The following is a 16,119-nucleotide window of genomic DNA, read 5'->3' on the forward strand; positions in this document are numbered from 1 at the left end:
TATATGAAAAGTGCAACTTCATGCATGCAAACTATCTACTTATCTACAAGTGACTGGGAGAGCATTACAAAGGATCCTTATTAAAGTTAGTTTCAGATTTATGAATTTTCTCTAGTGTTTTTGAGCAATTGTCATAATGCAGAGAATTAAAAATCCTCTGTTTATCTGCACACAGGCTGACGCTGTGCCTGTCAGCATAGATACACAAAGCAGAGGATGGGAGCACATCAGGTGCTTTCCACCTGCAGATAAAGCACATTTAGGAAGAATATAAACAACAGCTCTTAACCTTAGAAAGCAGTGGTACAGAGAAAAAATTGCCAATTTAATTCACTGGGGATGCCTAACATTTTCGCACCACACAGTAAATCAGCATCTCTCTGTCCTAATGCTTTTTTATTTTTTCCCCTAATTTACAAATCAGTTTCCTGACAGAATTCTATACATCCTTGTAAAATTTCTGTGCAACAGAATTTGACTTTAATGTGACACTTTAATATTAAAAAAAAAATGTGTGAAGTGTCTATATGGTTTCATATATAGCAGAATATGTTTTGAAGATCCCAGTGAAAAGCAACTGAAATTTGCAAAAAGGAAAATTTTACTAAATGGAAAAATGCCAATTTTACTTTTGATAAATCTCCCCCTATTTCTAATTCTAATTGTGTTTGTTTTTCAAATGTTGCATCCAAATAAGGACTCAAATTCCCACAAAAAAATTGTCTTTCAATTTGCCAGTATGTAAGTGCATTAGTAAACATAGTCTAATTAAATACAGGTGACAATACAGAAAAAAAAATAAACAGTAACAAATAGCAACACATTATATCAGACTATGAAGCAAACAGCTTTACAATAAATTAAAAAGTAATTGTTGAAAGCTGATTTTGGTATTTTTTGCTGAGCAGTAACAATGTTTACCGCTCAGTATAAAATGACCAATGCTGTCAGATTTACCAAGCACTGCAACAGAAACGATTTGTTTCAGCACGGAAAATAACTTTTTCCGAATCGTTAATCTCCCATTAACTTGCATTGATAAATGTGACAATTCCTTGAAAATGTCCCTGATAGTAAGGGAAGCATTAATAACTGTTCTAAAATTCAAACTGCTGTAAATTCGAAGTTGCCTCACGAGGAAACTTCGGGCAACTTTGAAAAACGAAGCACCGCGTCTGCCTTCCCCCAGGCGATTTTCATTTTAGCTGGCGGAGGGCAGGGGGAAGGCAGTTCGGGGATATTGTCACCCCGAAGAAGAGGAGATTTGTCGCTGGGGCGACTAATCTCCCCGAATCTGCTCGTGTGGCCTGACCCTTAGGATCCCTACATTTCCATTTGTGCCAATCCCCCCTCTATATTTTATAATCCTTATCACAATATAACAGAGGTGGAAAAACTGTGTGGCTCATCCCAGAACAATGCCTAGATGGTATCTGCCTGAAGAACAAACATTGCTCATTTATATATTGTGGGGCAAGGTACAAAATACAAAAATCAGGCCCAAACCACCAGGTTTTTTGCACTAGCACAATGCACCTTGCCTTACATGCCTGTTACTGCAGGTAGTTGTGCTTCAGAATGAGGATCAGGTAGAAGAAGCAATAGGCACCCCCTTACTTGACCCCTAACTTGTGCATTGTTCAGATGCGCAACGTAAGAATTTTTGTATCATTATGTTCATAAGTCCTTTACCACTTAGTCAGTGATCCCCAACCAAAAGTTGAGGACCCCTGCCTTAGTTAATCCAAGTGTAGAAATGTGTGTGCTTCAACCACCTCACAGAGACCGTTTTCGGGCAGAGTGCAGAGCAGTCCAAAGACCCTTGCCAGGGGTCAAATGTGTAGTAGAGAAGAAATTACTGCACAACACCTCTTTGTTGCAAAAGTGAAAAAGTTGTGTTTATTTGGCCAGTAACCAACAGTACATGCCAGTCAGTCAAAAATACTTATGGGTGTGCTTTTCTCTATTGATTTATTGGTCTCCAAACACAGTCCAAAAACCTGCTGGTACTGTAGGTTAACAGATGAAACTAGCCCTGCACTGCTTGTGTACGTTACAGAAATTTACATTTTAAGATTGACTGGGGATGTGACCAGGGATGTAAATGGCCAAATTTTCTGAATAGAGCTGCATTATAATTAAAAGATATAAAATGTTACTTTCCATTCTAGATGTTATCAATATGCTCTAGTAGCACAATCTTAACACTACAGAAAACTGTGCATATTTACTAATATGAAAAATAATAATAATAGTATTCTGGAATTTTTTGAAACACACTAACCAATGGTTTAGACATATGGCCTTAGACAGGCTGATGAATAGTCATTCTTGACCAACTGCCCAGATATTGGGAAGGTTTGATTTTTCCATCAGCTTGAGGATTCATCTGCACGTTGATGTGTTCCTAGCTAGTTCCTACATTACCAGTGATTATGATCTGAACAATCAGATCAGCCCAATACTGCCCACCTCAAGATCTTTACATTTATGACTACTTTTAGAGTAACACATATCTATGGTCCACCAGCTGTATTTCACTGGTCTAGAGTCCAACCAGTTGTGTTTGAAAGTGATCTAAACCCAAATAGAAAGTTAATATAAACTTAATTTTAGACCGTTAATAGGTTTTTGGCTCAGCAGCTCTATTTCAGTTACATTCTAGGCAGCACTGAAAAAAAGGCGATACCTAGTTAGTTGGGGATCAATAATATTCTGTCAGCCTAAAATGTAATGTACAGTAATTTGCAATATAATGCAGAGAAGCATTTTCTATTTGGGTTTAGATGCCCTTTAAAACATTGTTGTTGTTGCTAAACAAGATTTAGCAGCCTTTCATTATAACAAAATGAAAAATATAATGTTGATATTTCCAGTTAAGTATTCTTTCAAACTGTAGTCATCGTTATTTTTAGCATATTATACAACTCTGCATAGATTATGTATGGTTACTCAGTAAATGGGATTTCCCTTGAATAGTATGTAGATATTTTCAGTTCTGGGTTTCCATTTCTATGCAGAGAAAATATATGGAAATCCTGTCAACTCTTTTATAGCTATAATAAAATGAGGAACCAACTTTATACTGCTGGCTAAGGTTTTCTGCGTAAACTAGATAAGTTATCATCTCTGTTATACAATACAAGATACACAGGCACCAACCAGGGGTATAATATAAGAGACCTTGCAACTGCTAGCTGGCACAGAGTTTTAGGGGACTTAGTGGGGCACTGATTAATATACAGGTATGGGACCTGTTATCCAGAATGCTCAGGACCTGGTGTTTTCCATATAAGGGGTCTTTCTGTAATTTGATCCACTATACTTTGTCTGCACAAAAATCAATTAAGCATTAAATATACTTAATAGAATTGTTTTGCCTCCAATCTCAAGTACGAAGTACTATTTTATTCAGTGGCGTAACTATAGAGGAAGCAGAACCCGCAGTCACAGGGGGACCCGGGGAAAAGGGGGACGGGGTGACTGTGGGGTCTGCTTCCTCTATAGCAAATAAAAAGCCCTCCTCCTAAGCTGCTCTCTTAGCTGCAGAGAGGAAGGGGATGCAAACTAGGCTGGAGTGGGCGGAGTTGGGGTGGGGAGTGGGGCAGAGGCGGCATTTGAAGTGGGGGGAGGATGGGGATCGGATTGCGCCGGGCCTCTGATTTTTTGCAGGGGGGTGGCTGGCACACTCTAGTTATGCCACTGGTTTTATTATTACAGAGAAACAAGAAATATATAAACATGTTTAACTGTTTGATTACAATAGAGTCTATGGGAAATGACCTTCCTGGAACTCTGAATTTTGTGGGTTTCCGGATAACAGATCCTTTACTTAGTACAGTCTTAATATTATATGAACAATTTCATCATGCTCATCTTATGGGGGCCCTAAAATGCTTTTGCTGTGGAGTAATTTCTATTGTTCTACTGTACTAACGATGTCCTGTGTCCCCCAGCAATCACTGCTCAGGGAAAAGGTTCTTATCACATGCCTCTCCCCACTGGTTCCCTGTCCTTTCCAAAGACCACAGACATTTGATGTGTCACATGATATGCCCGTCCACACCCCATTTTAGCGCTGCACAATAACACCACTGACCCGGAAAAATCCCATTTGTCAACGGGGAACTTTAGGTGACCTAATCCTTCCTTTTTATCACACCCCTCCCGAAAGTCAAACGCTGTGTCAGTTGTCTCGCGTGATTGAATCACGGGGAAGTCATTTCAATTCAGGCACAGAAATAAATTGTGATGTAAACACATGGGGACATGGCTTGCTTCGTGTCAAATAAGTTACAGTGCACAGAACATCGAAAAATATGGATCAGCCGCTCCCCCTTGAAATAGATTACAAGACTATTGTAACAGGCGGTAAGAAGTGCTATTGTGGGACCCTAGCGCTTGTCAGTATATAGTCCCAAGGTGGTGCTTGTTAGGTGACGGTAACCGTACCGAGCCCGCGCCTGTCAGCCCGTTAGCTGAATGTGCCCATCCGCTCTGTGAGAAAGAAGTCCCAGTAGCCCGCCTCAGTGTGGGAGGAAAGTGACAGACACATTCGCCCCTACGCCTATACAGAGTGCTTGTTACGATCACGAGGAAGCCTGTGAGCGCAAAGCACCTGTTGCTGTTCGAGTACAGTTTAGGATTCCCCACTGGGTAGCCCGGCTGCTGTACCTGGATTATACACGGGAATACTATTGAAGTATAGACTGTATAGTGAAAGTCGCTGCCATTGGGGCGTAGGGAAACAGTTCTATGGATAGTTATAGTTTCACCGCGGGTCGTGGGAATTAGAAAGTCATGGCTACAAGGAAGTCCAAAAATCTCTTCCGTGTACACTTTAATGTCAATAAAAATTAAATGTCGCCGGTGTGAGAACGCGTTGTATAGTTACTTCACCGTTTCATTTCCTTAAAAAGATCAAATCAACTCGAATACACTGAGCGGCTCCTATTTATTACTGTTGGACTAGCCCTTTGTACTTCTTTTAGTAGTTTTATTTCCTATCTATGCAAGTATACGGGACTTTCCCATTATTCTACAGAGGGAGGGGCAGAGCGCAGGAGGTCTTGCTTTGTTTTACCGCACGCTGTGCTTGCGCACATACACGCTCTCACAGGTTCTTAGCCGAACTCCAAGGTCCTGCAGCGCCACAAGCAGGACGACGCGGGGGGAACCTGCTGCCTTTGTGTGCACGCGCGCGCGCCCTCGCACTGTACACCGGCTGCCTCGGCTATGCTTGCCTTTAGTGCAGTTCGAGGTGTGTAATAATAATAATAACGCGCTCGGCCTCGGGGGCAAAACCATTCCTCCAATTCATGGGGGTGTCTTATTAATAAAGCGCTCGGAGGCAAAATGAAAAGCGTTCCTCCAATTCATGGGGCGGAGGTACTGTATGGTAATAAGTACCTCAAAGAAACATGTCGAGTTTTTATAAGAAGGTAGTATTATATAGTATATAGAATCTTTGTTCCAAAATGAAAGATACATTCGAACAATCACGTTGACTAGTGATTTTAATGACACTTTATGTGACAGCAGTGTGGCACCACCATCTTCACCTTAATCTCGTATTAGTTAAAAGGGAAACACGCTGATACCTATTCACTGACAAGGAATGTAGTGAGGCTTGTGGGCAGCAATAAATAACTAGGAGCCCCCACGCACGCGCCCTGTGCACCGCATATACTAGCAATAGGGTCCTATCGCGAGCACGCGCTCACACGGGGACGCGCCCCAACTGGTTAGCTTGGCTGGAGAGGAGGAGTAGGGGAAGCTGCTTTCAGAGGAGATTGACAGTCAGTCACAGCGACCAGCGACTGAGGAGGAACTGAGTGCTCCACAGCAAACATCCCGCCGAGACAGCCCGCCCTTGTGCATCCTCCCTGCACACTCACCTGCCCGGACTGCTGCTGTCGCTGTGTGAGAACTTCTCTCCCGAGTGGAAGTTGGCTGCGCACTTTCAGGGATCCCTCACATTGGCTCCTTTCGGGTTGTTCTTCTAGTCATTTCCCCTTTCTTTGTGAATCAGGAGCAGCCCTGCTGGGAAGGGCAGACTACGTGCCTGTTTGGGGAGTCTTTCGCGCACAATACAGCGGGGTTTACTGAGTGGTACTTCATTACCGGGAGTTGCCATTTGATATTCGGCCCATTCTAGGTGTAGGTTGCCCAGGCGAGGTCGGGCAGCTCCTCTGTCGTTGGGACCGGATCCTGGGCTATGGAAGCAAGTGCAAGGACCTTGCTGGTCGTGTGTGTGCTGTGTGCAGCCACCCTAAGGACAGGTAATATACAGCACGTGTACATGCCAGCCTCTGTCTGGTACTTATGGCATGTAGTAATAATGCTGGGACATCTGCTCTCTAAGCAACACTTGGAATCCCACAATGATAGATCAACTCTGCCTGCCTCATATTATGTGTCTGATTTTTTCTTGCCCATTGATGTTTCATGCATAAATAAATCAGTCTTGATGTGTTTATAATTCAGCCATATCTGTGTCCGCTTTGGGGCCCTCCAGCTGTTGTAGAGCAGCAACTCCCAGCCCCCACCTAGCAACTGATACATGGAGGGCTGCACGTTGCACATACCTGTTAATACTATATGGAACATTCTTTCCTTTAAAGAAAACATCAGTAACAGTAATCATTTCCCTTGCACCACTATTTGTATTCACTAGCATTTTGCTCCTGTCTCTCACCCATTCATCTTGTGCTATTAAATGTCTCCCTATAGCCAGTTAGTGTGTATTTGGTATTCTCTTCTGTATTTAGTATCCTCAGTTGGTTGGCGGACAACTAGTAAAAGATCTGGCAAATGTTTCATGCGGTGTGTTCCTATAACTGACCCACTGAAAGGCAGATTTGGCTATGGCTTTGACACATGTCTGTGAAATATCTGAATACAGAGTTGGTGGGTGTCCATACTTCAAGTCAAACTGGCTAATTTGGTCACTACAAAGGTGGCAGCTCACTAATTCAATTCAGAAATATGCAGAAAAGGATCTTATTTTGCAACATGCCTATCCTGAATAATACTGCCCGAAACTATTTGATTGTGGTTTACTTTTATCAGATTATCCAGATGTTTCTTATCCATGTTTTCTGCAAATGGCAACAACAATCTGTCATCTTGTTGTCTTAGATGTCATTTGATGCAGAATTATAAGAGAATACATACAGATTTCACCCCTTGGCTTTGAGTAATTATTATTATAGCTCCAACATTGAGCCATTAGTCAATAACCACTATGTCTTTCATAGGTGAGTGATGAAACCCCCCCTTTTTAATACATTGTAACATCCTTTCAATGTTTCCATATTTGGAACATTTATATACATATATCTAAGAACTCATGTTCCTGCCTAGGAGTGGAACATTGTTGTTTATGTAAAATAATCATTGGGTGCCACTTTATAATCCCAGAGTTTTGTTTTTATTTGTTCTTTAGGCAACTGGACAGTGAATGCTCATGTGTGCTCTTCTATTGTGCAAGTTGTTTTTAAAAGCAGTACATGAATGCTATTGAGCCCATAGAAGCTCTGTGGCTCTGACTGGTCCTGACAACTTATGGGGGCTTGGGATAGGGAGATGAATGAAGAGACTTAATATACTAACCCTAATTGAGGACCAATTTTAATAGTGAAAGTGTTGCCATATGTGTTCCTTTAATAATTTTATTGGTTTTAGTTTAATTGTTGCATCCTGTATGAGGGTACATTTTGAGACATCATTTCAGTTGTGCATGTGTTGGCAAATATTTGCTTTGAACACTATTAAGCAGGTTATTTGCTCTTCTTGTTACTGGTGCCTTGAAACTGCTGTGAAACTGGTCAAACAAAACACCAATAGAAGCCTTACAAAAAAAACTGATATCTAAAGTTGTTTTTCAGGTTTTGATTTAATTGAATGTATCTAACTAAGGCAGGGTGCAAGTAATCTGAAGCAAACAACTGAGTCTGTTAGAAAAGCAATTTAAAAACATTTTAAAGTTAGATGTTCATAGAAGTATTTTTTTTTTTTAATGTTGATTTACATAAATATGGATTCATCGGGTTATTCTGAGCTGAGGAACAATTTTAGTATACTGATCATAGTTTTTTTTTTATATACCATGTTGCCTAAAAAAGTTTGAATGTTCGTTTGAGAGAATGGCAGTCCTTTCTAAGTATCATCACTTTGTAGATTTGTCTTCTTCCAGTTTGCTTTTTATTTAATTATAATGGTTTTGTTAAAAATGACTCCTTATACTTTGTGGTCATGTGTCTGCTACTAAATCTTACATTCCTTTCACATTACCAACAGTCTTCACTAGTGGGCAATAAAGCCATTTTTTTTCTTGCACGTAACAGCAGCTTTTATCCCCCGAGTCTTGTAATGTTATCTAATCTGCTCAAATGTTTCTGTGCCAGTACTGCATAAAGTTATTTCATGGGGTCTAATCAGTGCCTTCCAAAGATAAAAGGACAGTTTGGAGAAATGTTGACACTTTGGGCTTTCTTGTTTACAAAACATTGGTACGTTATTATTGAAAGCAGTTTTCCATTACAATTGTCTGTACCCAAAATGCACCCAGTTGAAAGGCCTGGTGGGAAAAATGAAAGTGTATATAATTAAGAATTTTGGAATACTGTGATTTGCATTTCACATTTGGTAAGGTCTGATATCTAGCCTGTAATAACAGTGCCAACTTGTGGAGATTAGTTGTATCACATTCAGATTTCCTACTGAAAAAAATTATTGAAAAAAAAAATTGAAAAAATGCTGGTAATACTGTAGCAGTCTAAGTAACTTTTTCAGTAGGTCTTCATTCATTATTTATTGTGCATATTTTTCATTTATTAGCCTTCCTGATCTGCTGCAGCTGAACATATTGCAGACTTACTGTGAGGCTTTGTTTATCTTTTTTCTTGCACTTTGCTATTTGTGCAGTGCACTGTTTTTAAAGCTGCTCCCTGGTTGCTGAAGTGTTATGCCTTCCAACCTGAGAACTATAGGACAAAAATGTGAATAATTAAAACAATAAAATATATAATAAATGAAGAACAAAAGCAAATTGAATTCGATTTTTGCTGTCTATACCATACTAAAAGATAGTTTTAAGGTGGACTGACTAGATTAATGCCTCCTAGCTATCTATGACTTAAAAGTTGAATCTGATTTTATTGTGGCTCACTGATGTGTGAACAGCTCCTTTTTTCACTTTACTCTTCCTGTGCCTTAGCAGGGGAGAATAAAAGTGTGAAATAATCAAGTTCTTGCAGTTGAAATGTTTTCTATTACAACGCTGTTGTAATTAACTGTGACAAAAATGCCAATACAGCTTTTTGGTAATTTAAAGATTAAATCCAGCTCTCCGCAGAAATGTGACAGTTGCAACTAAAACATAAGTAGATGGACAAGAACATTAATTTAGCATGTCTTTGAAAGTGATAGAAAATGATTAGAAATTGCAATAGGCATTAATTTGAATATATTTATTCAGAAATAGAATTGCTGATTTAGTTATCAGTATTTTGGCAGCAATATTACTGTATGTCATTTCATTGAATATATGATGAAATGGGGGGAAGCTGGCTTGCTGTTATTAAGTGAATATTAAAAATCTGAATGTGAGTTGTAGCCATATGCTTTATGGATGAACAGCTTTATGTTACTGAAATTATTTTACATGTATAAATGGATTGCACAGCTACAGTTTTCTTCGAGTTTTAGTATGTGTTTTTTGAAACTTCCAAGCAACTTTGCAATATACATTAATTAAAAGTATGCAGACTTTTCATGATTTTTAATAGTTTCCGACAGTTCCCTAGGCCTAGCCCCCTGCTCTCCTGCTGATCTCTCTGACTACTTTGCTGAGCTGTCTGATTAATGTTGCTTTGTATCGACAGGCAGCTGTCCTCTGCCTGCATCCTCCAAACTCCACAATTCCATGCACACTTGATTTCAGTAAGCAATGGAACATCACAGTGCAATGCATGTGGGTTATGTAGTTCCTCCATGCTGTCTGTAAGTTGTTTCAATTTGTAACATCAGTACTTAGTCCCTCCTTCCTTGCCAGGATTTCAAATGATGCAGAAAGAGAAGAACTGTTAACCAGCTGGATTTCAGCATAGAAAATGGCATTTACTCATACTTTTTGAAGAAACATGTACCTGTGATAGATATATTAGGGGTTTCTGTGTTATGTGAGCCTCAAATTTTGTTTTGGAAGGCGGAGTTCCCCATTAAAGATTAATGTTCCAGTATCCAGAGTTTCAGTCTGGCAGTTTAGTAATCCAGGTGCAGATGCAATTTGCTACATTAGTTTATACTTGTTTTAAATGTGTAAAATGTAACTTTAATTAAACTTAAATATTGGAAAGATGGTTACAAATAGAAAATAGAAAGTAATTGAAAAATTACTGATGTATTTTCTAAAAAAAAACTACACTGAAAATATTTTGGAAGGCGAACAACCCCTGCATACCATCAAGATTAGGCCAAAACCCTTATGTTTTACAATGGCTACATTTATTTGGCTAAAGATGCAATGCTTACGTTCATTGGTGTCTTGTATCCACTAACCCATTATTGAGAAAACTCCAAAATACAGCAGTGCCATTTGCCATAGTGTTTTGTTAAAATACACTGTTCTTCATAAATGATTAATTTTGTCTTTTCTTTATGTAAGATAGTACCTTGTTACAGGGGACCCGTCACCCAAAAAAATTATTCCAAATCCTATTTTATCACATTAGTCAAGCAAAATTAACTTTACTTACACTGTATACATTATTTGAATCTTGTTTCCTTCAGTCTGGCAACTCATAATTATAGCAAGGAGGCAGGAGCCATTTTGTGGACACTGTTATTAAGGCAAGCCTTGTATCATCTCAGAATCTTGATTGTGCACCAGAATGGGGGACCTGATATCCATCCCCGTGAACTGGCTACACAATTAAATGGTAAAGAGAAAGGGGGAATGTGAGGAGAGCAGTGACATCTAGTAGGTGGTGAATGGAAAGTGAAAGTAATTGCTTGCCCCGCCTCTATGCCTAAGGCATAGACGAGGGGCAGGCAATATTTGATTGACAGCTGAGATTTTTAAATGAGTTGTGAATGCTTTAATAGTAAAAAATTATTTTGATTTCATGTTTAATTTGAAAATGACTTTTATTATACAGCTGTTAATGTCTGGGTGACAGTTCCACTTTAATAAAGGTAGCAGAAATCTATGGCAAGGCAATCCAATAGGTTTTATTATTGTTAAAGTGTTTTAAGAGTCTTTAGGCATAGTGCTTCACATACATGACATTTTTTCCAAGTTTTATTTTTCTTAACATGACTTACATTTTTACAATGTTATATATGTGGAATTTTGTTCAGTAGAATTGATTCCTGTAGGCTCTGGATCTCATCACATGACCTACAGTATTATGGAATTCACTTAACTTCAAATGTGAAAGTTTATATAAAGTCAGTTATTTATTTTGTGATAAACATTTGACATCTTCAACTTAAACGCTCATAAGCTCTTTGGTTTGAATTGATTTATTTCTGCAAAGCCCAATTATATGTTTTAGTAGAGACTCTGCCTCACCTAAGAGGCCAAAAACATTAAATCCTGGAGGGACTGTTAGCAATAGACCTGGGTTAGGACTTTTTTGCTGTCATAAATATTCATAGACTTATAGCAGCATGACTGAACTGAAAATAATCATCCACAACCTTATTATAAAGTAAGAGGACCCCGGCCAAATGTTTGGATTTGGTATGATACCACAAAAGTAAAAGAAAGACACTGGCTTATTCTGACTGCACAATGGGTCATTTGTGAGAACTGGGTTCACAAGTTGGTCGGAAAATTGCACTGATTTAGTAGGTCAGTATGCTTCTTGAACAACGAATATCACACGGGTGATAGATGTCAATTGTAGCCCCTGTCCCTGCCCACCAGATAATGTCCTTAGGGGACATATTTTGTGAAAATGCTTTTACATTCTACACTTCTAAAAATGCAAGGAATAGGTTACTTTACTGGAGAGTCCCAAAACCCCTTCTATCACTGCCCATTTGTACCATTTCCTGTTTCTTCAAGCCTGTGGTTCCCAGCACTGTAGAATGGAAGCCAAGCAGCAGCTAGTCAGACCTGACAAGAAGCTGCAGTTTATCTTTCCATATTTGAAGGGAGAACTGTGATTGGCTACCTACAGTACTTCCTATTGTCCTTGTGGGAAAAACCTTTAGAACATGCTCACCACTTAACTGGCAGCAGATCAAAAAAGATCTATGGGGAGGTATAAAATTGTACTTTGTAGAGTTATTAGTCCTTTTTAGCCCAGACTAAAATAAGGCACAAAATAGTATTCATCATCGCCTACATAATAAGAATGATTTTAAAATATATGTATAGTTTAAAGAGATACTGACCCCAGAAAATAACCTTTTTTTTATATCTATCATAATATTATCTTTGTATACTATCTAGAATTCTGTCATAAAAGCATTTGCCAGATGATTTTACATTACATTTCTTACCCCCATGTTCCTCTATGAGGGGGCTGCGATATCTGTGCAGCAGGAGTCCATTAGCATTAGAAACGCTGACAGGTTAAGAAGGGACAGTCAGGTTGGCAAAACAGTCAGGTTAAGGAACTTCAGGTAATAATTACTTACAAAAGCAGATCTATCAGTGAAAAATGATGACCTATAGGTAACTTTTAATGTAGATTCATATTTTAAAGTCCAGACCAACAAACTGTAAATTATGCATGAAAGGAAAACAACCAAATTGACTTGTACGGTCAAGTATAAATAAAAAAAAAAAAAAAATAATCCGAAAAGAGAGAAATGACTGTAAAGTGACAAAAATGTGGTTGGTAAAACATGATTTAGGCCTTAGAAAAAAATGGGGTATTTTTTTCCAGAAAAGATTTCAACCATAGCTGTACTATACAATTTATCTGGCAAGATTAACCTAAGCAGAGCAAAAAAGTAGGATTATTGTTGATGTATATAATATATAATTTTAGCTGCAATTCATATACAGATTAGTTTTGACACATACATTGGCTCATAGATTTACTTGCCTTGGGTTTTGCATTATGAAATTGCATTTTTTATGTTTCTCATTTTCAATTCTAGTGTGAACTAGAATTAAGTTTGTATTCCCACATTAGCCTGTCCCCAGATTAGCTTTTTGTGCTTCCACAGTACTTTTCATGTGAGGTAGAAGATATCTTTATCTGGGGTAGAGGAATTAAGAAGATGTTGAAGAAGTCTTTGGTTTTTTTTTTTGTTTGTTTTTATCTCTGTGTCTAAAATAGTAGGATTCATTTTCAAATAGTATGCAAAAAAAATTTAAGCTATTTCCACCAGATGCCAGTAGAGAAGTTTGATATTTTTAGGTTCCTATATTAGACTGATGTATATCGATTTAAAGGGAAAATATAACCCCCCCCATTTCGACATGGGCTTATATGGAAAAGGCACATAAACACTGAACTGCAGACACAAAAACTATAAATGTATTTTTTAGCTAGACATATCTGATATTTATTTTTGAAAGTTCAGATAGTTTTTATGTTCTACATCTGTCTACATTTATTTTCTTATGCTATATATTATGGAATAGTTTTGGTTAAATTTTGATGATTCCACAAAAAATGTTTACTTGCAGTTCCTGCCGTTTCCAAAATCCATGAGTTCCCAAATGGCAAGGTATTTTTGTTGCTGGTGAAGGAGTGCAGTTTTCCCTTGGATGCGAACTCGCCCCATTTGTCATCACCCTAATGAATTCTCTATTTATGTCAGAAGTTGTACAGTTGTATGTTATTTTGGAGATATTCCTACAGTGCAAAGCATAGGTGTTAGCATACAATTGTCTTCAAATACAAGTATTAAATTAAATTAAAGGAAAAATATACCCCCAAAATTAATACTTAAGCAACAAAAAGTTTACATCATATTAAGTGGCATATTAAAGAATCTTACAAACTGGTATATATATTTAAGTAAAAACTGCACTTTTACATCTCTTGCCTTGAACTCCCATTTCGTGATGGTCTGTGTGCTGCCTCAGAGATCACCTGACCAGAAATACTAGAACTGTAATTGTAACAGGAAGAAGTGTTGAAGCAAAAGACACAACTCTGTTAATTGGCTACCTAACAAGTATATGTTTGTGTGCACAGTGAATCGTACGATCCCAGGGGGCGGCCCTTATTGCAATTTTCTATGTTATGATTACCCAATGGCACATACTACTAGAAAAGTATATTATAAAAAGGTTTTTTACATGAAGCAGGGTTTTACATATGAGCTGTTTTATTCAATATAATATTATTTAATTATTATTTAATTTTATAGAGACCTAAATTGTTTGGGGGGTATAGTTTTCCTTTAAATTAAAGAAAAATGCTTCCCCCCTAATTATTACCCCCTGATTCAACTCTGAATCACAAAGGGGTTCTTTTTTAATTCAAATATTGTTTTTGTTTTCCTGATTTTTGTTGTGTAAACATTTTTGCAATATATTGTGTTTTTCATTCTTAGATGTTTGTCACATTAATTTTATTTGAGAACGCTTGAGAAATATGGAGAAATATGAAGTGTATTGCCAGAAAAAAATCTAATCAGACACACACTGAATGGCCATTGGTTTGATTAGATCTCATCAACTTTTAGCCCAAAAATTCTTTTGGCAAGCAGAATAAAGTTCATTTGGGAATGAGGTTTTACTTTTCCCTTTTTCTTTTTTTGCAAAAGGCAAACACTGCATTTCATTCCAGCATAAGAACCTTTATTGCATCTGTAAAACATGGTGGTGGCAGTATTATGGCATGGGCCTGGTATACTGTCTCTGGACTAACATGGCTTGTCATCGTTGATGGAACTATCAATTCTGAACTGAACCAGCAAATTTTGCATGACATGCTTCTGTGGACTGAATTGCAAAAGAAAGTGGGCTGAGCAGTTGATCTAGCTAACAATGGTTAAAGCAGGGCAAAGTTAACTTTTTGGAATGGCCGAATCAAAGTCTTATAGTGATGGACCAGTTCATGTGAGAATGCCCACCAACAACCCTCAGTTTAAGCTGTTTCATAAGGATAAATGGGCTAAAATTACTTCAAGCCAATGTCCAGAACTGATCAACAGTTGCAGGTATTGCTGCCCAAGGCAGGCACAGAAGTTACTGAAAACAAATGAAAAACCTTTATGTTTTTGACAAATTTGTTTACTTGGGTTCTCATTTTTCACTTGTGTGAAAACAGGTCACTTGGTCATATTTATATGGAACCTTTCAAAAGGGTTCACAAAGTTTCAAACACGATAATAAAACACTGTGCATGAACCCTTAGTCAATGCTGCAACTTCTGATTACACCAGTTGGGCCCAGTGGTATCATGCTATTGCATTTGAACTCTAAGTTTGCTTCAAATTAAAAGTAATTACACATGGGACATATTATCACCCACTCTTAAAAACTTCAGAAAACTCATTTGCATTGATGTGAATCTGAACTTCCACTGGCAATTGGTTAGGAACTTTTTACCTTGGTCCGGCATTCTACACTGCCAGTTTGTCATTTATCCAAGCATCCCTTGCTACGCACATACACAGTATAGTAAAACAGACAGTGTCTATTTTTTACAGAAGAGGAGCCCCAGAATGATTTAAAAAGCACATGATTTATTCAGAAGGAGGTGCCATTTGGTACCTTCCAGTAAATTTCACAATTTAAATGTGTGTGCTGGTGGTGCAATAGAACAGCCCCTATGATGAAATCTAATCAGTATGGTAAACTATTGCTTCTGTTTTCAGTTCTTTGTTAAACATGATTGTATCTGCATGTCACAGCATCTAATGAATGAATGCAGAGAGGGGTTGGAAAGCAAGCTTTTCCTTCCTTCTTTTTGGCTCAGTACATTATTTTTCAAAGACCACCCAGCTTTTATAGCTATAGACAATTATTCGGAGTGGTTTTGTTTTTCATGGCTAAAATCTTTAAGAGCTACTTTGAAAGCTCATGGGGATACACTTATGAATATAATGGAAGCTCATTTACAACTTGTTTTGTGTAGTGTTCTTGTGCTTCTAAACACAAAGTTTAGTATATTTATTTCCGATTTATCTAAAATT

At 38.0% G+C, this 16,119-nt stretch overlaps 1 protein-coding gene across 2 annotated transcripts in view; it reads left to right on the forward strand.

Moving 5' to 3' along the window:
• Positions 1 to 5,709: 5,709 nt before the first annotated feature.
• alcam.S (activated leukocyte cell adhesion molecule S homeolog) overlaps positions 5,710 to 16,119 on the forward strand; it is a 43,420-nt gene continuing 33,010 nt past the window's right edge. The window contains exon 1 of one of the 2 annotated variants that reach the window (XM_041583139.1): positions 5,710 to 6,281. In XM_041583139.1, coding sequence (XP_041439073.1) covers positions 6,218 to 6,281 — 64 coding nt within the window. In that variant the 5' untranslated portion in view covers positions 5,710 to 6,217. 2 annotated transcript variants of the gene reach the window in all.

Source organism: Xenopus laevis, chromosome 2S (genome assembly GCF_017654675.1).
Source record: "Xenopus laevis strain J_2021 chromosome 2S, Xenopus_laevis_v10.1, whole genome shotgun sequence".
NCBI classification, from domain to species: domain Eukaryota; kingdom Metazoa; phylum Chordata; class Amphibia; order Anura; family Pipidae; genus Xenopus; species Xenopus laevis.